Source organism: Oculina patagonica, chromosome 2 (genome assembly GCF_052425735.1).
Source record: "Oculina patagonica isolate OP01 chromosome 2, crgOcupat, whole genome shotgun sequence".
NCBI classification, from domain to species: Eukaryota; Metazoa; Cnidaria; class Anthozoa; order Scleractinia; family Oculinidae; genus Oculina; species Oculina patagonica.
The window spans coordinates 29,900,750-29,922,635 of record NC_135759.1 but is presented as its reverse complement, the minus strand read 5'-3'; the positions used below and the strand labels follow the sequence as shown (position 1 = coordinate 29,922,635).

At 36.3% G+C, this 21,886-nt stretch overlaps 3 protein-coding genes across 4 annotated transcripts; 2 read left to right on the top strand and 1 right to left on the bottom strand.

Annotated features, from left to right (window-relative positions):
* Positions 1-1,906: 1,906 nt before the first annotated feature.
* LOC144644034 (gamma-aminobutyric acid receptor subunit beta-like) lies at positions 1,907-10,248 on the top strand. 2 transcript variants are annotated; one of them, XM_078503441.1, is made up of 9 exons: positions 1,907-2,021; positions 3,513-3,597; positions 4,726-4,835; positions 5,310-5,377; positions 5,553-5,773; positions 6,637-6,719; positions 7,167-7,304; positions 7,654-8,036; positions 8,633-10,248. In XM_078503441.1, the coding sequence occupies exons 2-9, from the start codon at positions 3,527-3,529 to the stop codon at positions 9,014-9,016; spliced, it is 1,458 nt and encodes a 485-aa protein (XP_078359567.1). In that variant the 5' UTR covers positions 1,907-2,021; positions 3,513-3,526; the 3' UTR covers positions 9,017-10,248. The 2 variants fall into 2 exon arrangements, with proteins under 2 accessions (XP_078359567.1, XP_078359568.1); XM_078503442.1 differs by having other exon boundaries at positions 1,914-3,597.
* Positions 10,249-12,409: 2,161 nt separating this feature from the next.
* LOC144644041 (neuropeptide FF receptor 1-like) lies at positions 12,410-14,797 on the bottom strand. Its single transcript, XM_078503449.1, has 2 exons — positions 13,681-14,797; positions 12,410-13,189 (listed from the first exon to the last, which is right to left on the bottom strand). Exons 1-2 carry the CDS (start codon positions 14,393-14,395, stop codon positions 12,870-12,872), a joined length of 1,035 nt encoding a protein of 344 aa, XP_078359575.1. The 5' UTR covers positions 14,396-14,797; the 3' UTR covers positions 12,410-12,869.
* Positions 14,798-15,760: 963 nt separating this feature from the next.
* Positions 15,761-18,714, top strand: LOC144644039 (neuropeptide FF receptor 1-like). Its single transcript, XM_078503447.1, has 2 exons — positions 15,761-16,680; positions 18,051-18,714. Exons 1-2 carry the CDS (start codon positions 15,978-15,980, stop codon positions 18,434-18,436), a joined length of 1,089 nt encoding a protein of 362 aa, XP_078359573.1. The 5' UTR covers positions 15,761-15,977; the 3' UTR covers positions 18,437-18,714.
* The last annotated feature ends 3,172 nt before the right edge of the window (positions 18,715-21,886 follow it).

Genomic DNA, 21,886 nt, shown 5'->3' with positions numbered 1-21,886 from the left:
AAACTACTGGTCAATCAACTGGCGAATTTTGAACAAATTGTGACAACACAAGGAGTCGGTTAATTAAACAATAATTACGACGTAAATCCAGATTGAAAAATACAATTTACTTTACCAAGACGATCCCAAGAGTGCCTGAATATTCTTAGAAAGTCCGCGGATGTGTTGCAAGTTCCGATGAAAGTCTGTCTTAATTCCCTTTCACTTATCGATACTTCGCCTTCGCCTGTCTTCACTTTCACCTCGCCTTTGAAGAATGATTTCTATCACTGCTGTATTCTTTAGGTTTGTTTAGCGTGTTTCTATTGGCTTGCCTTTCCATTAAGTTCTTAAAAGGCAAAGCTTTGTAAAGGAACAAAACGTGTAGACCTGTTTTCAAAACAACTGCCGTCGAAAGCAAACTTGCCGCTCGCTTAATCGCTTTCTCAACCTCGTTGGAAACCATTTAAATTCTCGCGCTGTGATTGGTTGAGTCGTACTACTCTATAGATGATGATGGTTATATTTTTCACATGTGAAGAAAGCTATACGCGAAGCTGATTGGACGTATCGCTTTTTTCACATGTGAAATATAGCAAATATAGAATTCTATTCATAAGGTTTATTGCTTAAAATTATTGCTATATATATAATAATAAGTAATACACAGCTTATGCCAAACCATACATTTTCTATAGAACGAAACGTGATAAATCATTGATCAACGCTCGTTCTCAATCAACAGTCAAAACAACACAAAACGGACTCCATGTGGAACATTTGAGTCAAAAAATACTCAAAATGTAGAAAGCTTCAAGTTCATATAATATATCAATGCATTGTTGTGAATTCAACCAAATGAATCATGGAGGATAGGGGCATTATTATCGCGAGCCTCAGTTATTCTCAAACAAGAATGATTATCTTCTCTTCCCTGAAGGCATCTATTTGATTGACGCCTTAAGTTTTTTTTTCTTTAGACAGTGATAACTAATTGCCTCCCGTAACCATGACACGTTCTTGTCTCAACATTTTTAGTTCATTACACTGTTAGCTGTTTTGACTGATTTGCACCAATTAACATCGAATACAGTTGTTGATATTTTACCCCTTCCCCCTTGTTTGATTTTACTGTGATTGCGACGGGTTAAAATACAGAAAAGTAATTGATTTTCAAGCAAGAAAAACATCTTCAGGAACTCACGCCGCAGTTTTCATATAAAAACCCCAAGCAAACTTGACCTGAAAATTAGTTTTGCAAGCAGGGGTTTATTCACCATTGCTGTGGAAAGCTTGATTAACTGAGTCACGCGGTGCCGGGGCGTTTATAAGACTTTTTATCCCAGTAGTGTAAAGCAGCCTCTCTTTTCAACAATCGAATGCTTGTAGTAAAACTATTTTTGGAGCCTAAGTTAAAAAAAATATGTAGGAAAATGGAAAAAGGAAGGTTGTCTTTATACTAATATTGTGCGTGTACTAAAATATACAAGGTGGTCATTTCAAGTGAAACAATAAACATTTGAGACTCGGCCTTGCCTCATTAACATTCAGAATGCGACAATATAACTGCGTTTAAAAATTTATGCGCACCTGCGAGGCACAATTTAACTCGAAAAATTGTATGATTGGCAACTTTAACTTTTCAGATCTCAAAGTTTTAAACAGAATCGATGTTTTCTCAAATTAAATTTGTTCTTCACTAAAAAGTCGTCTTTGCAAATGATAAATCATCTTATTTAATGCATGAGGCAATTGGCAAAAATTCAATTGCTTACAAGAAAATGTTTTGTTATTTTTTTGTACCGTTGAAAAGATGAAATAGCGTTCCTAGTAAGAAGAGAAATGGTACCCCGCTGTGGCATCCGGGAGTTTCGTGAGATGAAACCTTATGGGAAAATTGCATACAATTTAAAACATAATTCGATCCAGTGTGCCGCTATTAAAATTTTAGTTCTCCGTTAGAAGGATGGGAAGAAGGTTAAGTAAAGTCAGGTAAAGGGTGTTGACTTGATAGAGGTTTTCAATCCTTCGCTTCAAGAAAGGTAAATGTTTTCTAAAAACTGATTTAGTTGTCATAATGATAAAATACTTTACTTCATTAACGTATTTTGAGTTCGACTGTTTAACTTTGGCTCAAAGTAGAGGTCTTCGCACGCTGAAATATTACATCCAAGAAGAGGAATAAGGACATATCGTACGATGGTTTCTGTATAATTTTAATTTTCGAAACTCTGTAAGCAGTTTTACTTTGAGTTAGTTTTAGTTTTTAGGAACTACTTCTCATATATTTATTTCGTTAACTTTCATGGCTAGAATGGATTAATTTCATCATGTTTCTCGATCCTGCTCAGAGAACTGAACTGTTAAATACAATTTAAAAAAGTTTTCACGTTTTACTGAAAGTGTTTTTGCTGATTGGTAAGAAATCAAAATAGTCACAAATAAAAGTAGCTGCAATACTTATCTCTAAAGGTTCGGTTAAAATATGAAAATTCACCCTCCAATTTGTACATTTATCCATACGTGTGTTTCACTTTTTAACACTTTTTTATTAAAAGTATCATGATAATTAACAATTAGAAATCAAACAAGCGCATTCGTGTCCTTTCGCTATCGCTGATACCCGGTGTTGGAGATCATGACCAATACTTCATGATCACTGGAGAGAAATATATTTGAAAAATTTTTTCTTGGGAAAAAAACGGATAAATTATTGTGTACCTGAAGAATACGGAAACCTAACATTGATCCGAATGGCGAATTTCTTGGAGAGAAAGTACACCCGAGTAGAAACATTCTGAAAACAACTTAACAAAATCACCAGGAGTCAAAGACATGATTTATTATCGAGCATAGTAGTTTAATTGTTTAACCGAATTTTTTGGCATTACCTGTTACGTTCTGAACGGCAGGAGTTTACAAATCCAGCGAAAGATTGATCAAAAAAGTATGTAACGTCCAACCGCAATACCGGACTAAGTAAATTTATAAATTCAAAAAAAAACTCCATATGGGTTTATTTGACTGTATAATTAATGTTTTTACTTCAATTTTTGTTTTGTTTGAATGCTAGGTCAAGGTAAGGGTATTGTCAGTTTGTTCCATTGAATTTTTTAAAATAAAAAATTTCAACGTGATCTGAATACAGTTCACGTGACAATGATCGATAGAATTGAAATCGACCTACGCCTTAAACGAAATATCAGTTATAATGTGTTTTAATATCAATGTTGATACTGAATAAAGGGAATTGGATGAAGGCGTCATTTTCATTTTTGTGATAAGTGTCGAAGGCAGTAAGAACGTGGGGAAGAATCCCATGAAGGGTGATCAGTTTTACCCAAACTTTTTATCATGTGGAACGAGTGTGTTACATACGACTACCGAGAACAAATCCAGCTAATGGCAGGCTGGAGCGCTTGAAGCCAGGACCACCAGCTACTGCAAAACCTAAACCCCACGAATGAACTGCCAAATCTTACGACGGGCTTACCAAAACCAAATTGAGGCCTAATATCTCAGTTTTTCTCCAGGTTTGTGCAGCATAATGACACCAAGGAATGCAAAGGTGGTCGCTCTGACTCTTCTATTGGCTGAATGCTTTGCTTCGAACCCATTGTGAGTATAAGACTGATCTCCAAATGCTCATTAAAATGCAACCAAAAACAAATAGGAAGTAATAAAGAGTTTGATTTCAAAAAAAGAGATTTATAAAATGTTTCCGAATTCGTATCTTTGGTCTGCAGCTTCAAGTAAACTGGCTATGCTTTATAACCCTATTTAGCCTGGGGAAGCCCAGATAGGAGGGGACGGGGTCGCTCTGATTTCAAACTTGTATTACTACAAGTGTGTTAAACCCGGGGGGGGGGGGGTACTCTCTATAATAGCCTATACGGGGAGGCTCCGCCCAAAAGGGGTTCCTTTTTCAGGCTTCGGGTATATAAAAGGGTAGGGATTTCACGAGTTTAAGTATATGAAAGGGTATGGAAATCTGTCATTTGGCTATTTAAAAGGGCCTTTAATTAAAATATTTCGGAACAGACGCAATTTATGGCTGTATTATTTTAATTTATTAAGCGCCACATAACAAATGACAAGAATAACGTCCTATTGTAAGTCCACGCCATGTCTCTTAGGTATATGAAAGGGGTACCTTTTCTCAGTTAAAGGTATACGAAAGGGGTACAATTTCTGTCAAAATGGTATATAAAAGGGTAAGGGGTTAGAACTTGGGGCGGACCCTCCCCGTATACAACTTTTTGAGTACCCCCCCCCCCCGGGGGTGTTAAATCAATTATGACCAAACACGTGATTCGATGTTTCCGCCAGTGGCAACCATTCCTCCCGAAGTATGGTGTTTCTAAGTTTAACTTACTGTTTCATTAAGATTTCGTTTTAATAAATTAAGAGTTCGGTCCAAACAGTTCTGAGCAATTTCAATATCTAATATGGCGGAGATAGCCAAGATCACGAACAAAAAACACAGGGGCCAATTAAGGTAAACCAAGGCATTTAAACTATAAGTACAAGGTGCAAAGATGGATTGTCGGAGATACTTAAACTCGTATGAGTACTGAACATTATGTCAGAGTAGCCTTACTCGGAGTTAGGCAATATGCATCATCAACTGATCAGACGAAAACAGCACTTCCGTGCATTGCTCTGAGAGCAATAACGTCTCTTAAATGTTTCTTTTTTTTTCATAAACAACAAAAAATACTTTAATGATTTTACCTTCTTTCTCAGCAAGAATTACAAGCCGAATATGTCTCTTGTACAGCCAGGGAGGAACATGTCTAAACTGCTTAGCACAATTATGACGAACTATGACAGGAACATAAGGCCGTTCTATGGAGGTAAGAGAGAATAAAACTGAGTAAACTAGTAAACTATGGTACTATCAACCAGTTTTAGATAAATGTATTGATAGCTCCGGTATATGGCTATTTTTTTATCCGTTATTGTAATCTCGCCCCTTCCTTTGGTTTGTCGTTCCAATAAGCAACATAGGGTGTTGAGGAACACAAAGACTCATTTCCTGAGTCATTAGCTGAAAACAATTGTTTTATGAGCTTTCCTATGAGTTACTTTGTTGAAAAGACATAAATATATCTTATAAACAAAAACAGCCAGATGCAATTTAGCCACCACGTACTCAGATGCTCAAAAAGTAACATGAAAATCTCTCTTAGAAATTATTATGTTTGATGCTTGGGGAACTGACCGTTAACTTGAAATGATCATTATAATCATACATTGGGGACGACTTTTCACGTACTATACGTTTGGGGTATGCGCTTTTTAACCTTGTTCTTTTGCCTTCATATCAGTGAAAGCCGTTGACGTCAACGTGGATGTACTTATCTTGTCATTTGGTGAAATACAAGAGGCAGATATGGTGAGTACGTACTTTTTTACAAATTTGTATCTAAAGCATGATGCCCATTTACAAGAGACGTGTTGTTAAAAACAAAGAAGTGAACAAACAAACAAACAAACAAACAAAACAGATTGAAAAACATAAAAATTCTGAAATTAAACTATTTCGTTAACTTTGTTTTCTTGCCTTTTAGGAGTTCAGTTTGGATCTGTATCTTGGTTTGTTCTGGGAGGATCCAAGGCTTGCTTTGGGTCTTAATCGAACTCTTACTCTTGGAGGGGACTATGCAGATAATTTCTGGCTTCCTGACACATTTTTTGTTAATTCAGTTCAAACAAGTGTCCATGAGACGATACTTCCGAACAAGAAAGTTTGGCTGAATTTAAATGGCGGACACATGATGCTTAGTGCACGGTATGATCAATTGATTTTCTTTTTCTTCTTTTCCTTCATGAGCTTGTTGTTGTTGTAGTACTATATTTACTAACAATAGCCTCCACCTTTCATTCAGTCGTAAACAGGACTGAGGCAAAATGGAGTGACAACGGAAATGTTTAATTGCTTCCGGTTTATTTTTGGCTCTTCATTGATTATTGACTATGTCGTTCTTGATGAGTCAATAAAGGTCTACCTTCAACGACAGACAAACGCTATTGGGGATGTTAAAAAAACGCTTCAGTTAACAATATATTTTGAATATATCTACGCATTAACAGATTAAGAGCCCCTTCTCTCCCCCATATCAATGTTCAAGTCTTACTTAACGTAAGGGTGAGCTATATGGTCTGAGTTTGATATACCACACATGCGATTGAATTAGGTGGGAGGGGAAAAGGAAAAGAGCAAACCTTCCCAAAACTTTTGTCTGTGGTTGAAGCTCTGTCACTGTTTTAAGTGTTGTTGTTGTTGTTTTTTTGTTATGATTATTTTCATTTTAAATGCTGATGCGGGGTTGAAAAACTCTATGAAACGAAGAGTGGTTTACTGTGTAGCACTTAAAGTAAATGTCGATAGTTGGAAGAAACGTCAAAATAGTGCCTAGATAACTAAATATAACACAGGTGTTTTGGGGATAACCCTTTCTTTAGTGTTATGGGTTGACACCGAAAATGTCTAAAAAAAGGATTGGTTACCGTATGTTTATAATGACGAGAGTTATATGCATATTTACAATACAAAACGAAAAAATATCACACGGAATATAGCAGCTTAGAACCATTTCCTAAAGTTTATACTGTCGCTAGTGGTGTAAATAATCTCTTATTATGTCTCCTTAGGATGAAATCTACTGCCTCTTGTAAAATGAACCTACGAAACTATCCAATGGATGACCAGATTTGCCACTTAGCTTTGGAAAGTTGTGAGTGGAAATTTGAGCTGATGGCAAACTGCCATCCCTTTTTGTAAAATGTTTTTATGCTTTTTCTGCCGGGTTATTTATAACCTAGTTAGTTTCATGTATTTATATTTATTTTTTGGAGGCGGGAAGTAGTTTTGGTTTTGTCTTTATACTATGGAGGAGCTGTTATCAGGAGTTAATGTTGTTTTTGGTATATATCTGCTTGCTCGGTTCATTTGGAGATGAAAAGAACAATTCTTTAGCCTTTATTAGTTGAACGTTTAAATTTTAAGATGTAAATGAATACGTTCAAACGAATTTCCTCTTTTTACTTTTGGCAAATTTGCTAACATTCAGTATGAGGTAAAATTAAAGTTCTGTATGAAGAAAGAGAAATCACACTATGAATCGTCCTGTCTCGATCGTCTCGTTATGTCTCGTATTGCTAACACCAAACTTTCTCTCCAGTCTCTTATGACAAAGATGACCTACAATACACATGGAAGAAAGACGTTGGGACAGAAATTTACATATACGATAAGGAAATGGCTCAGTTCACTGTCTTCAATGCAACGAGGAAGCTCAAGCATCCATTGTATCACTCAGGTGACAATTTACGAAACATATTCCAATTTAGAGAAATTTCTATTATTGAAAAAGGACGATAAAATAAGCATATTGCGACAGGTATACTGAAACAACAGACCTTACAAAAAACATTATTATGAACCAAAGGATCACATGAATGAAGCCTTAGTTCAGTTAGCTTCGGGTGCAGCTTGAAGAGTTCGTTTAGTTTGCTTTAACTATCCGACCGCCTGGAACAGGGTCACATGTATACAGCATACCTATTGTTTGATATGGTTTTCATAAAACTAACAATAACAAAAAATAGGGGCTAGTGTGAGAAAAGAGAGACTTGATCTGTTTAACGAAGCTTTCTTTTTTTCTGTAGAATCATTTTCCGGTCTAACAGTGACCATACATTTCCAGCGTCGTACAATGTACTATATCTTCCAGATGTACATACCCTGCGTATGCATCGTGGCTCTCTCATGGGTAAGCTTCTGGATTGATCCGGAGGCAATTCCCGCACGTGTCGGTCTTAGCATCACGACAGTCCTGACCATCAGTTACATGTTAGGTTCCGTTAACTCGAACCTGCCTCGCGTGTCCTACCTCAAGGCTATCGACTACTTTTTACTGATGTCTTTTGGTTTCATATTTTCGACTCTGGTGGAGTACGTGTTTGTCCTAAGGTATTCAAGAAGGATGAAATATGTTGGGAGCTTTGTTCCTGGAGACAGGACCCATGCTGCCTTGGCCAAACAAGATTGGGTAAGTACATTGAAGTGGGTTGTTAATTATCACTTAAAAACAACACGATTTGAGAAGGCGTGTTCTGCTAACATTATTAAGTTTTCTGCTGCGGTGTAGCATTCTAAGGGATCATAAATAGCATCAATAACTACTGACCAAGTATAATGCCAATCAGAGTGTCAAGGAAGTGTTTCAAAATACTGAGCTTTTTTTATTAAGCACCAGAAGGGCTATATGAGTATATAACGTTGTCTGTGTTTTGGGACACAGTACGAGTCACGATGATTTCGTGGATCCGATCAAGATTAGCTTGCACTCGATTGGTGTGCGAATACGCTAGGTATCGATTCTGACCAGTCATAAATCTCGTGCAACAAAATCACTTTTAAAAGCACTGTACATCACTTAACTCAAATTATAAACCCACTGGTTATTCTAATGAAACAAAACAACTTCGCTTTTATTGATGCGAGGACACCGAAACGTTATTTCATCGTCTTGTCGCCGATAATTAGCAATTTTTACAGAAATTAACTCAGATTTGCAGTTTTATAATTACTATTGACAATAAGAATAGCATTATGCGATTTTTTCTCTTTACTTTCTATTTTCAGGCAGACCATGACTGTCACAAAATGGAGATACGAATTTGCATGGGAGGTAAATCCTACATTTTCACCGACTCCATAGAGAACGCTTTGGGCACTTCGAAGGGCAATAAAAATGGCAAAATCTACAAACACAGTGGACCAAAGAGGCCTATCAAAACTTGCAACCACTCAAAGCCCATCTATAGGAAAAATAAATATGGTGATAGAAAGTCGCTGATAGAGAAAATAAAGACAGCTTTTGGTCACAATATGGATGGGAATAAAATTGACAGATACTCAAGATTTCTATTCCCCTTTTGTTATTCACTGTTCTTGACAATATACTTCGTGGGATTCACATTTGGTAGTCAGGCTGTACAGAGTCTTTCAGAAGGAGACGTCTACTAATAATACTGACAAAATATTATTATTATAACTTAATTTTTAATTGTGAAGTTTCCCCGCTTTCCAACGGAGCTGTTAACCTTGTCTCAATGACCTCGTATTTCAAATACAGTTTAGGTCAGTCTAGGAATTAGATTTCCTGTTTGAAGTATAAAATCACATCGGAATCAACTCCAGAGAGAAAGAAAAAGAAAACAATGCCGATTTATTTATGTATATATTATATTATAGACACAACTTTCAATTTTATAATCATGTGATTAATACTTTTTTGCAAGGCTGCGAGTATAAATAAAATAAAATATTTACATTTCATAAATATCGAACCACCGTCTTCCAGTAAGTTACATGTCGAAGGACATTTTATATACAATTTCCTTGGCAATCGTAAAATATTATGCCAGTAAGAGGTACTTTGTATTTCAAATCATTTAAAATAATGTTAGCAACAAATAGACGATAAAACGGCTGGGTCTGGGAAATCTGATAATCAGAAAATACCAATTAATAACATAAATTTTGAGATGGATAATAATTAAAAACATATCGTTAAATGCGTGTCTGAGAATTTGGAATTTCTATTAAAAGCATACGCAATGCGGAGAACCGATATTTATATATTAAATGACACTTGCTTCAGTTGTAAATATAAGTAAAGTAAATAGAACATTATCTTAATGCTAAAAGACTGAAAGCGTGCAGGCGTGCACGTGCAGATAATGCTTGCGCATGCGCTTGACATGTCAAATATGGCCTGCAGTTACTGTCCGACATTACCTGATGCAATTAGCAATATAAACCCTTGTATTCTGCCAGGCTGTGAAATAATCCCCTATCTACCTAATGTGCTTTGCCATACTCAATGCAACTTTTATTATTCTGCCGAATCACTCAGGCACACTTGAACATTACAATCTCCAGCAACAGGTAACACAGAAAAAAAAAACAACAACAGTTAAGTTTAGTTTCTACCACATTGGATTTGCAATCATCAATTAAAAACCGCCAGCTTTTTTACCACTATCGTATTTTCTGATGTTGTTAACATTAAGGTTTGTGGATTTCCTTTGGCCTGTGTAGACAACAATATTAACAACATGAATCTGTTTAAGGAAAATCCCGATAGGAATTTTCTTATCCAGATCGGCAAATCAACGGGTGGGTAGTAATCCACCATTCATCGTAGGACCAAGACTGCCAAGAGCGATGAATGAGATCATGGTACAGTAGCAAACGGTAGGAGGGGGTACAAAAATCACGAGAATATTGAGAATTATTTCATGAATCACGTATTTAATAAACATAATTAAAGAAAATCAGCTTTAACTTATTAAAACATGAGAAAGGATGATTTATCATCAGTCAAGGCATATTATTTTAGGGACAAGCTGACAGTGCAAGAAAAGTCCCCAAACGCATACATTCAGAGATCATTTCAGTTTTTACCTTCACGATTCGTGCTGTTTCACAAAGAGAACACGGACGAGGTGTCTTTAATAGGCATAAAAACGCGTGTCGTACCAGACGGAGCAATATTCCTTTCTACTATCGTGGACTAGAGTTGAATTGGTCTTCATCAATTTGTAAAAAAAAAAAAAAAAAAACTCAGTCCATCATTTCGACTTCTCTCGCATTTTTTTTTTTTTTTTTTTTTTTTTTTTTTTTTTTTTTTTTTTTTTTTTTTTTTTTACAAAAAAAATAAACCAATTTTTTATCCAAAAAAAAAAGGGGAAACTTCTTTTTTATCGAGCAAATGAAAGCAAACATCCAAACTCGATTCGGTTGAAAGCATGAATGATTTTATGTACCTATGGCGCCTGCTCAAACAACTCACATATCAAAAGTTTAAGAGGAGTACTTTTTCGTGCTTCCCTTTACCAAGAATATTGCCAGAAGTATCTAATAGCCAGTGCGCTGTTGTCTTTTGTAATACTATAAGCTACTATACCTTTTGCACTTTGTAACCATCTCGTCGCTTTGTAATACCTGACGCACTTTGCTAACTCAACGCACACTGAAATAACACTTGAGTTGTCTTCTGACGTACTTTGTAATAATAGTCGCACTTTGTTAGTAAAAGCACTTTGTAATAACACGTCTTCTGAGGCACTTTGTAAAATATTGGTTGCTCTTTGAAAAACCTTAAGCATTTTGTAAAACTTAAGGAACCTTGAAATTACACTTGTCTTCTCTCGGACTTTTTTAATATTGATCGTACTTTGGAATACCTAACGCAGCTTGTAATAACACTTGTCGTACTTCGTAATGGAACAGCTGTCCTAATTTTAATACATGACGCACTTTGTCCCGGTAAACACTTGTGTTCTGTAATACAGCGTAATAATTGTCCTACTTTGTAATACCTATCGCACTTTGTCATACCCGACGCAACTCTTCAAAACATACTTGCAGCACTTTGTACTGAAATAGCCGTTGCACTTTGAAAAAAGCCGCTCGCACCTTATAATGGCGGCTTAGTATTAATGATTACGACAGCTTTTATAACAAAGTGGGACAGCTATTTCAATACAAAGTGCGATGTATGTTATTACCAATTGCGGCAGGTATAAGAAAGGGCGATAATATTACTGCCTAGTGCAATTCGTATCACAAAGACGCGGGCTATTATTTCAAAAGAGGTCTCCCATTATCTTCCTCACGTTGACAATATCAAGGTGTAGTTTTAGACAAAGCTAAAAGATATTTTTTAGTGAAGAGGAAATCGCCAAAGGTTGGTAAGGTACGTGACGATAATAAGTAAATTGCTGTTGAATATTCACAAAGCCTTCCCGACAGAATCGTTAAATCGAAATCTATAGCCGTCAAGTGACAGGACCCTTTATTATTCAATAACAACACCACATTGCGACAGGACATTTTTTTCTTCAATAACACGAGTTAAAAAACAACAGGTAAGTTTGTTTTTTATCACGTTAATTTTACGACACTCAATTGAAACCCGCTCTGTTTTCTACCACTATCATTCTTCTGCTGTTCAAATTTGTGATTATGGATTTTCTTTGGCCAGAATATTTGTAGCACAAATCTGATTGAATAAAACCCCGAGGTATTTTCTTGTCGGGTCGACAAATCAATGGGTAGTAATCCACCATTCATTGTAGGATCTACAGCGTGATCGGGGTTGAAAAGGGTGTGGACTACAAGAATCACGAGCTTTTTATTTTATTCAAATCACGATTAAAGTATATAAATATATAAAGTATATTTAGACCATTTCACGAATCACGTATTTAATACACATCATTGAAGAAAATATGCTTTACTCCTAGCCTTCTCTCAGTCAAGGCATGCTCTCTCTGGCTAGCCGAAGTTTTTGAGGAAAGTCCTAAAACGCAGCCAGAAATAAATTGCGTCACACTAGAGCAATCCATGAATCAACACTTTATGACATGTAAATACTTTGTGGATTTGACAACTGTGTACAAAAAAACATAAAATTTCACTCTCTTGGCCTGGCCTTTAAGTGGCCTTTAACAATCTAAGATTATTGAACTCAAAACCACAATTACACCTTCTTACGACCAAGAGAATATATATAATTTGTCAGTGATTAAACCTTTCGGCCTTCAATTGCTATTACTAAAATTGATCACCTTTAGAGTTTTTAAATAGCTGTGTTCCTGATTCGAGGCCTCGGAAAAAGATGCTTAGCTTCTTTGGCTATTCCAAAACTGACCTTATATATTTACATTTCAAGTTTGCACCTTATCTGCTATCGACCTTTCTTTTTTATATTTTATACTCGCATTTAGAGTCACACCATAAATATAAATAAAATTTTCTGGTTAAATGGGTCTTAGTGTTAATTTGTAGCACGAGGTAGAGAGTGAGACATCTACACGCCACATTGTGCTGTTTGAACACGGATCGTTAAGTTATTGTTTCTCCTTCGGTCCACCGTGCGTCTGGAAATCATCGCCACGAACTCGCGTCTGAAGTTGTCGTTTAAGACTGCATACACACAAGGATTGCAGGCGCTGTTTGCGAACATCAGCCACTGAACAAACAGGACGAAAGAGGTGAGAGCCTGGGTGAGCTGCGCCTGGCTGAAGTCGAGGTACATGTAGACAATGTGGTATGGTAACCAACAGAAGCCGAACAGCATCACCACAATCACCAGCATACGGACGGCCTTCCTCTGAGCACGGTTGGTTGCTGAAAAAAATACTATAAAAGCTGCAATATGTGTATATTTGAACCGGTTGTGTAACACAGATTTGTCATCCAGTATAGACGCAAGCACTAGCAAAGCCAATTTCCGAGTTGGGTGTGCTACTCAATCCCTCCCCACTGACCATCTCACTCGCAGTTCTTTTTACACTCAAGGGATTTAGTCTCTGCGTTTTATTAAAATAAATGGTTCCATTGCATGCTTCTTGGAACGTTCTACTCCCAAAAACGAAAGCATCCAGAAGCCGTTATTGACCTTAACAGAAAAGGAGAACAGAGAAGGATAATGTTTTTTTTTTTACTATTATTATTTTATTTTTTATTTTTCATTTTTTGCTGTGGCGTTCTTTATATTGATTTTATTTTCGCCTTCGCCTTCTGCAACGGCATTTCATTGAAAACATAAACATATATATATGATTACACCATTTGTTTAGTTTAAGACTAAAATAATAGAAAATAACATGTATACACACCTCGTCGAATTGGTGGCAAGTTCCTCAAAAAGCGGCCAATCTGCACGTAAAGACCAGAGATAACCAGTAGAGGTAGACAATACATCAGCAAGAACAACACCGTTGTGTAAGCTTGCCTTGCTTTCCAATTTGCCCATTCCTCGATGCAGATCGCAACATCTTTGCCTCCTTGTTTCCACATTGAGATCTTATTGAACACGGCCATCGGGAGAGGGATAAAAATGGAGGACACCCAAATAACTGCAACGGCTTTGTAACCTTCACGGACTGTGAGCTTCCGTCTTGTGTACAGAACAATGTGCCAGTACCGTTCTAAAGCGATGGCTACCAATGTTCCAACTGAAGCGGAGAGTGTCAAGCCTTGCAGGAATGGAATGAGCTTGCAAAGAACAGCGCCAAACGGCCAGTACACCAGATGACTGTAAACAACAACGGTGGGCATGTTGATGAGAGAGACGGTGAAATCTGCCATTCCTAGGTTTGCTATTAGAATGTTGCTCACTGTAATCATGCCTGGCTTACGACTGGCGAGGATAACCAGAAGGTTGCCAAAGACTCCGCAAATGCAGATGACGCTATATGCTGCGACGCGGAACCATTTGAAGAAGGAACTTTCAGTTATTCCCGGTTCACTTGGAGCCGCCGTTGGCGAGATTTGTACCGAGTTGTTTGTGTTGTTTGTCACATTGCTAAAGTTGGAAAGCATCGAGTCCATGATGGAAACCTTCGAATTAGAGTTGGCAGGGGATACAAGATCTTCGAGGTCGAAAAAAAAATCGATTTTTTGGTAGTTTGCGAAACGCGCAGCCAAAGTTTTGATTAAAATAAATTGTTTGTTTTTGGAACTCTTTTATTTTGTCTTTTTGTTTGACCTGTTTCCCGTACTCAGACAATAGGTGGCAGCATTTTAATCAAGCGTTCTTCCGACTTTTAGTCTAATCAGAATCTTTCTAAAGTGGGCATCTTTATTTCCTTTTGTGTCACTCAAAAAATGACTATCGCCTGTTGATAGACCTGTTTTCTTTGCTATTTCCGAAGTTATAGGAAAACTCTAAAAAGAGCCTTCCATTTTCATAAACCAATTAATTTTCCCGTCAGATGTTGGTATGCCAAGACCCGTCGCTCCCCTACGCCATACAGTCAACTTAAAGGATAAAGAAGTGTTGTAAAAACGGCTATAAAGGTACCAACTTGTTCCTTTTAATTTAAACGATTGTTTATTCATTTTATTTATCTTACAATTTAACGTTGACATTTAATAACGGCATTTGATACTTCGTAGCTATCTTCCTATTTATTAAGCTTTATTTCATTATCAAGATATGTCGTAGGTTTAAAACAACCTTCGGAAATAAGTGACTTCAGTTAACATAATTTGTCTCCGGCACACTGAAGGAAATTAAAAGTAGTTACCTATCAATATTTTTTGACAAGTAGAGAACAAAAACAGTTTATTACTATCTGTAATTCTTGCTTTCGTATTGTTTGGTCAGTTTCCTTTAGAGGAATAGAGATGATCCTGTCTTTCCTTCTTCAGAAAATTAAAGGTTAATCAGAAGAAACAGTAAATAGAAAGCTACACTAATAAATAAGTAAACTAGATGACCAATCTATCTCGGTGTTATCTGTTTTACATCTATGGGCACATTCGGTCTCTATCCTTGAAAGAAGGTTTGAGTGGGAGCAACCGTTTCATGTGGAAACAAAGATATGCCCATTTCCTTTTATTTTACCTTATCAAATACAGAGAGCAAACAAACTTTCACTTTTCTGTTTGTAGGTTTAATATATTATAATAGAAGGGCGAAGCAGTTTAAAAGTGTTTCGGGTAAGTCGTTTTATTAAGCGGATAGTTTGTGAATTAAAAATAAGCTAGCCTTGGCAAATTTTTATCGTCGGTTTTCCTCCGGCTTTCCAATAAAAGGTAGCCCATTTAGTCAAAACATACCCATTTTAGGTGTAACGCAAAAACAAACAAAATTCTGTCTTTACGGGAAACCGTAACGAATCAAAAACAAACATGTCAAATAAATAAGAAAGTAACTGATCTCATTACGGCAAAAAGTACACAGGTTCTGCATGAATTTTATTGTACTCTTACAGTGTCTAGCCTAAATTCAATCGTTTCCAAAACTCGTTTTTGATAACGAGTCACTGAAATTCGCTTTCGCCCTGAAAAGATACACAACAGAATAAATGCATACGCGCGCGTCACTTTAATTTGATAACAAGATGACGTCATAAAGCGTGCAGAGCACGCAGAGAACTTTGCTCATCCAACGAGCAGTTCTTCCGGGATGTCCATCAACATGTCAACACTTAACTGCTCTGTGACCATCAACGGTTCTTTGCCTTCTAACTGCACTACTTCAGCGCCAATTGTGGACTTTAGCGAACCGTCAGGGCTGGCCATACTTCGTTTGATTGCTTATGCCGTTATATTTATTTTAGGCGTCGGTGGAAACCTGCTGGTGATCCTTACAATCCGCCGACCGCACATGAAAACAGTCACTAACGTCTTCATCACAAACCTAGCCGTAGCTGATTTTCTTGTTTGCCTTCTTAACGTTCCCATGGTTACAACCCTGGGACACTTGGGATATTGGCCGTTCGGTGAACTAATGTGCAAGTTCCTTTCTTCCTTTCAAGGCGTGTCGTTGTCTGCGTCGGTGGGTACCCTGATAGCAATCGCGGCAGATCGTTTCAAGATGGTTGTCCTATACCAGCGGCCCAACACAAAACTTTATCATGCATATATGTATGTTGCATTGATCTGGATTTCCTCGACGGCTTTGCCCTTCCCACTGTTGTTATTTTCCCATATAGTTCCGGACTCCAATGGTAACGACTTGTGCGTTGAAATATGGCCGGACATCTCATCAAGGAAAATATACACACTACTAGTAGCAATCTTCCTCTATTTCATACCGCTTGGTGCCATTTCTGTTCTTTATTGGCTAATAATTCGCAAACTTTGGAGTCTCACGGAATCACAGAAGGGTAAGTCATGTTTGTTTTGATTTTTGTTTCTTTTTTTTTTCTGGAGTTACCTTTTATATATTTAAAACATAAAAAAAAAACAATGTTATCTAATTTAAGAATAAATGAAATAAAACGTATTTTGACTTTTTCAGAAAACATAAGTAGATAGCTCCCATGACTTACGGCATTCAATCTTGTTTTATATATTCTTTTCTTGTTAACAAAGTTTAGAAATGTAAAAGCATTGAAGGTAAGACAAACTAGAAATGGCTTTGATCAGTTATCCATGCAAGTTATTTCTGATAAGATAACAACAGAATGGTTTCGAAATATCCTTGAACTCCGTGAGAAATTTTTGTTCAACATGTTATCTTTTTTATCTTTCTAACAATCAAAATAACACTAAGTATTTCAGTGTACACAGGCCATTCAGTGGAGGATAGAGCACGCAATCTGTAACAGTTAAAAAAATTTGAAGTTCATTCACCGAGTCTCATTTGAAGCCAGAACCTTTATTAAAGTGTCTCGAAAACCAATTCTAGTGCATTACTAGAGCAAGTTTGGCACACTAAAACAAAATGGTCAAAGTTAATTTAGATTTTCATAATTTAAAACCGTCAAATCTGAAATTTCTGAAAAACTTCATATTTGCAAGAATAAAAAAAACATTGAATGAATCGAAATCAGAAACCCGTAAGGGTTGAAACATGTAACTCCCATCCTGTGATTCGTATTGTACAAAGCGTTTGCACATTCGTTTTCATTAAGTACCATATTTCGAAAATTATGAGATAAAATTATCCAATCAAAATTGCAACATTTGGTTTAAATTCACAGCGCGCGCTAGCTCGCTCTAGATGGCGTAATATTGTTTTTGAACAAGCTTGGTTGAATAAAGTTAAATTTGGTTAAATTCCTCTGTTTCATCGTCATTCAGTAGCTTGGAGAACATTACTTGGATGCACGTAATGAATTTCTTTAGTTTCTGTAAGAAAATTACCGCGTTTAGGGCGGAATTTGAGAAACTTATCGGAAAACCGAAAATGTTGTTGTTTGTGTCATTACGTTGTATAAAGCATTCGTGTACAAACTCTTGGTTCTTCCAAATATGGTACTTGGCAACGCGCGCTACACGTTTCAACCCTTATGAGTTTCTGTCAAAATATATACAATATACTGCATACGTTTACTTAGAAGACTATTTGTTCTCTTCCTTCGTTTTTTTTAGTACCTACAGCCTCGTATCAAAAGTACCTGTAACTGAACATGCAATAACTGAGTGCCCTAACAGTGCCGAAATTTGGTATCTTTCCAAAGTATCAATTGAGAGTCAGACAAAGGCGAGAAGCTGCATTTATTTCATACTCAAATCGTTATGCTTCTTTTAGTCTCTCAACAGCGTCAAAAAAGGATTGTCCGCATGCTCGTGGTTGTTGTCGTCTTATTCGCTGTCTGCTGGTTGCCGTATCACATTATATTCCTCTACATGGACTTTGGACAGCCTCAGATGACCTATTCCATTCTTGCAGCTATAATGTCCACTCAGTGGTTCATCTATTCCAACAGCGCCTGCAATCCAATAGTGTATGCGGTATTCAATGCAAATTATCGTCGCGAATTCTCTAGAATGCTGCGATGCAAGAGACACGAGCTTCGTGCTGGCACAAACAACCAGCAAGAGACGGACAGGAGGGAAATGCAAAGGAATATTTCCATCACTGATTCGCGCGAAGATAATTCGGTAACATCCTGCATGAGTACAACAGCAATATGAATTACTATGAGAACTGCAAAGTGTACTTTGTTTGTATTTTATGTTACGTAGTTGGAGAATTTGGAGAATTTCAGCCAGTGTATAACTTTTGCGTCTTATTTTTTTTTTGGTACACGAAAATATCAATATTTGGTTAGTCGCAGTTTCATTCATTCGTTCATTAAAGCAATTGGATATGACTCAAAAACCCAGAACTGTTTATCTTCGTTTGATCAAAATAAACTAGCCTACATGTAGGTCAGCGAGAATGATTAAATATATAGTAAGTTCCTGTCCCTCACTTGAACGTGTTTTGGTGCTTCTATTATATATCATGCGGCAGAAACAGTCATATTTTAAGAACTGACTATTGTGAGTTATGATAAACTTTGCTCATCAAAACTATTTTGCAAGAGACATTTTAATTGCTGAATATTATAAGATTCTTTATTACAAAATCAACACTTAAATTGCATACAGTAATACAGCATACAATAATATTATAAAGATCTCTAAACGAGAAAAACAATCTTCAATCGAATAGTTAATATGGAGAATCGAACATGAGAAAATGGTACTAAGGACATATTGAAAACTTGACGACCGATATATGAGCAGAAGAAAGGTTACGTTTTTAACTAAAAATTTTATCTGTTTACGTCTGCGCGCTTATTGAAGGGACTCTGCAGGAGTACCATGTTAGCAGGTTACTCAATTGATGGTTGTGCGTTTGTCAACTGATAATTTTCCGTTAATAGACGTTTTTATTGATGCAATTACAAGAGAATTTAGTTGTGTTATATTGTATTGATGCACAACCGATTTTCATTTACCCTGTTAAATTTTTTTTCTGGTGACATCTCTCAGCTCTTTTCGCCCTGGTAACGTGTATGCACAACAGGGAAAATTAAGATCAGAAATATATTTCTTCAGATTCATGATCAGTGTTAGATGAGCAATTTTTCTGGTATTATAAATTATTTCAAAAAAATAGTCAACCAGTAATCTTATATTCGATAAAGCTGCCCTGAAAGAAGCTATCCAATGAATAGATAAAACACCTTGTAACATTTGTTACCCTAGTTTGCAAGCAAGCTTATAATTACTTAACCAAGGAGAGTTTTATCGTAGGCGCTTTTAGAAGGGATATTCAATTTGGTTGTTTTCCTTTGTGATTACATTTTCTGGGATAAGCAAATTCCAAGAATAACTACAATTCTTGATAATTGCACTTTTTGGCGAACATTTTTCTCCCCAAATAAATAAAACAGGAGATATGGCGGGCTTGGTGTGGGCATTTTCCGCTGTGAGGTCTTTATAGAGGTAAGCGGTGTACAATAAACGCTCAATAAGAAATACGAATTTTCATCTAGTATTTTCTTTGCGAAAAACCGCCGGATATCAGCTTGCGACACAACAGGCACTAAAGAGTAGATCATAATTGACGCCGACAGACTTTCCTGAAAGAAGAAGATAACCTTTGAATGGTAAAGGTAAAATGTCTGGTGCATTCGTTGGTGTTGTTTTCATAACAATATTATAACGATTAACGGAAAAAGGAACAAAAATCGAGCGATGATGAAATAAGGGAAATTGGAGGGAGGAAGTACGCATATTTTTTTGGCATACTTCGTCTCTTGAAAATCTGAACAACTTAAACATGACTGTACACATATTTTTTCAGAACTAACAACTAGCCTAGTGTTCGAATATATCTTTATTTTAAACATTAACTGCGTTTCTTTTCTATTTACAGTCATAAGTCGCACCTTGTCTAGAGTTTTTTCTCTCTGTGCCAGTCTATTGAATTTTATCTGTCCTACCCATTTTAACTTTGTTTGGTTTGGTTTTCATCTTATAGACCTTTATTTTATTTATTTGCCCTGAGCATTTTCATTTTTTGTTTATGACAGGTATGGTGCCTTAATTTTAATTAAGCCCTGATAACCCGACAGCTGTGACATGAAATTACACATCTTCGGCTGCCATACAAGCAAAGAGCATTGAACGGAATTAATAAACAATTCGAGGCCTTTCTTAAGGTGATGTCAATTTGCTGATTAACTGTGTTACTAATGAGACTGTACAGGAAACAAACACAAAACTACTCTTATCAACAGCAGCCATAGATCAAATAATTGATTTTGAGGGATCGAGAATTGTCTAAAGGTGCAAGAAATGCGGGGGCGACATCGCCAAAATCGTGGCTCATTTCCAAAACGTTTTTCCGGCAAGGAACCGCAATTAATAGAACATTCATAATTTGATTTTGAAATAAAGAATCGGCCGTTTTACTAAGGACAATTAAGTGGTACAATCGACTCTAAATATACTGGAGTTTTTTAAGGATTTAATGCATCTCGTTTTCAATACATTTCACTTAATTCATTAAAAGGTTCTTTAATGAAGTTGAAAAACCAGCACAAACAAGGTTTTCAGGAAAAAAAAAAACATCAGTGCATGTTTTAATTTTCCATGGCCATAAATTCTATTTTGACAATTTCACCAGGTTATCTTTCATTTAGAAAGAAAGATGTAAATAAATTACAAAAGGCTTTCGAAATTTTAAAATTTCTGTCTATCTTTCATTTGATTCACTGAAAGGTTCTGAAATGATTAGTTGACGGAACGTTCTTGCTTTTTTTGACGGAGTTAAAAATAGTATTAAAATACTAGCTTGTTTTTTATTACCTTTGAAGGAAATGTTCTTTTCTTTAATCTTGAATGCCAGCTTAACCTCTGCGGGGTTTACTTCATGACGGCCAAATAAAATGGCATGATCTTCGCGAAATGAGGGGCTTTTTTTACCTCCATGTTGTTAAGTATTTTGGTATTGACCTTGCTGCCGGAAATTTTCGGCGGAAAATCAGTTAAAGGAATTAAACTTCAGAATCCTGGCAAGTGAACCCTTTTTCAATGTAAACTAATTTGTTCTGTTTAAGACTGAATGTTTAAGAGAAAGAGTGCAGTTGTTATTCTGATTTGAATATTTAATTTAGGAATCCCCATGGCACCTTCAGTTAACATAGCACGGATCGAAGCATTAATCAAAAAAAAGAAAGAAAAAAAGGACAAGAAAATGATCAATTTTGCAATTAAAACAGCTAGAAGAGAATTTTTCAGAAACTGGTGTTATGAGTCCTATTTTTTGTTTGATATTTTATTTTCTAAAAACCTTGTCAATCGGATGCAATATTTCATGAAAAATTGTTAGCCCCAGTCGTGTTGACATTTGTGTCAAAAATAATACTTTCAAAAGTATTTAATCTGCCACATAAAATGTAAATTGAATCCTCTGAAATGTGGGAAAGCCAATAAATATAACAAATTTTTAGATTTTTACTGTTGTTGCTTCCTAATAAACACGCGAACCAGAAAATGAAACTGTCATGTTAACATGGGTGGGGCATAGTACAGTGAATAGTGGGATTTGTAAGCCATTACAGGATTTATATGCCAAGAGATCTGTAG

Bases quoted from the DNA above. Each gene is read 5' to 3' on its own strand.
- LOC144644034 (XM_078503441.1), top strand. From the start codon at position 3,527: ATGACACCAAGGAATGCAAAGGTGGTCGCTCTGACTCTTCTATTGGCT. The intron at 3,598-4,725 runs GTGAGTATAAGA...CTTCTTTCTCAG, and splicing joins TGCTTTGCTTCGAACCCATT to CAAGAATTACAAGCCGAATA. The intron at 5,774-6,636 runs GTATGATCAATT...ATGTCTCCTTAG, and splicing joins CACATGATGCTTAGTGCACG to GATGAAATCTACTGCCTCTT.
- LOC144644041 (XM_078503449.1), bottom strand. From the start codon at position 14,395: ATGGACTCGATGCTTTCCAACTTTAGCAATGTGACAAACAACACAAAC. The intron at 13,190-13,680 runs GTGTGTATACAT...TATTTTTTTCAG, and splicing joins CTTGCCACCAATTCGACGAG to CAACCAACCGTGCTCAGAGG.
- LOC144644039 (XM_078503447.1), top strand. From the start codon at position 15,978: ATGTCCATCAACATGTCAACACTTAACTGCTCTGTGACCATCAACGGT. The intron at 16,681-18,050 runs GTAAGTCATGTT...TGCTTCTTTTAG, and splicing joins TCTCACGGAATCACAGAAGG to TCTCTCAACAGCGTCAAAAA.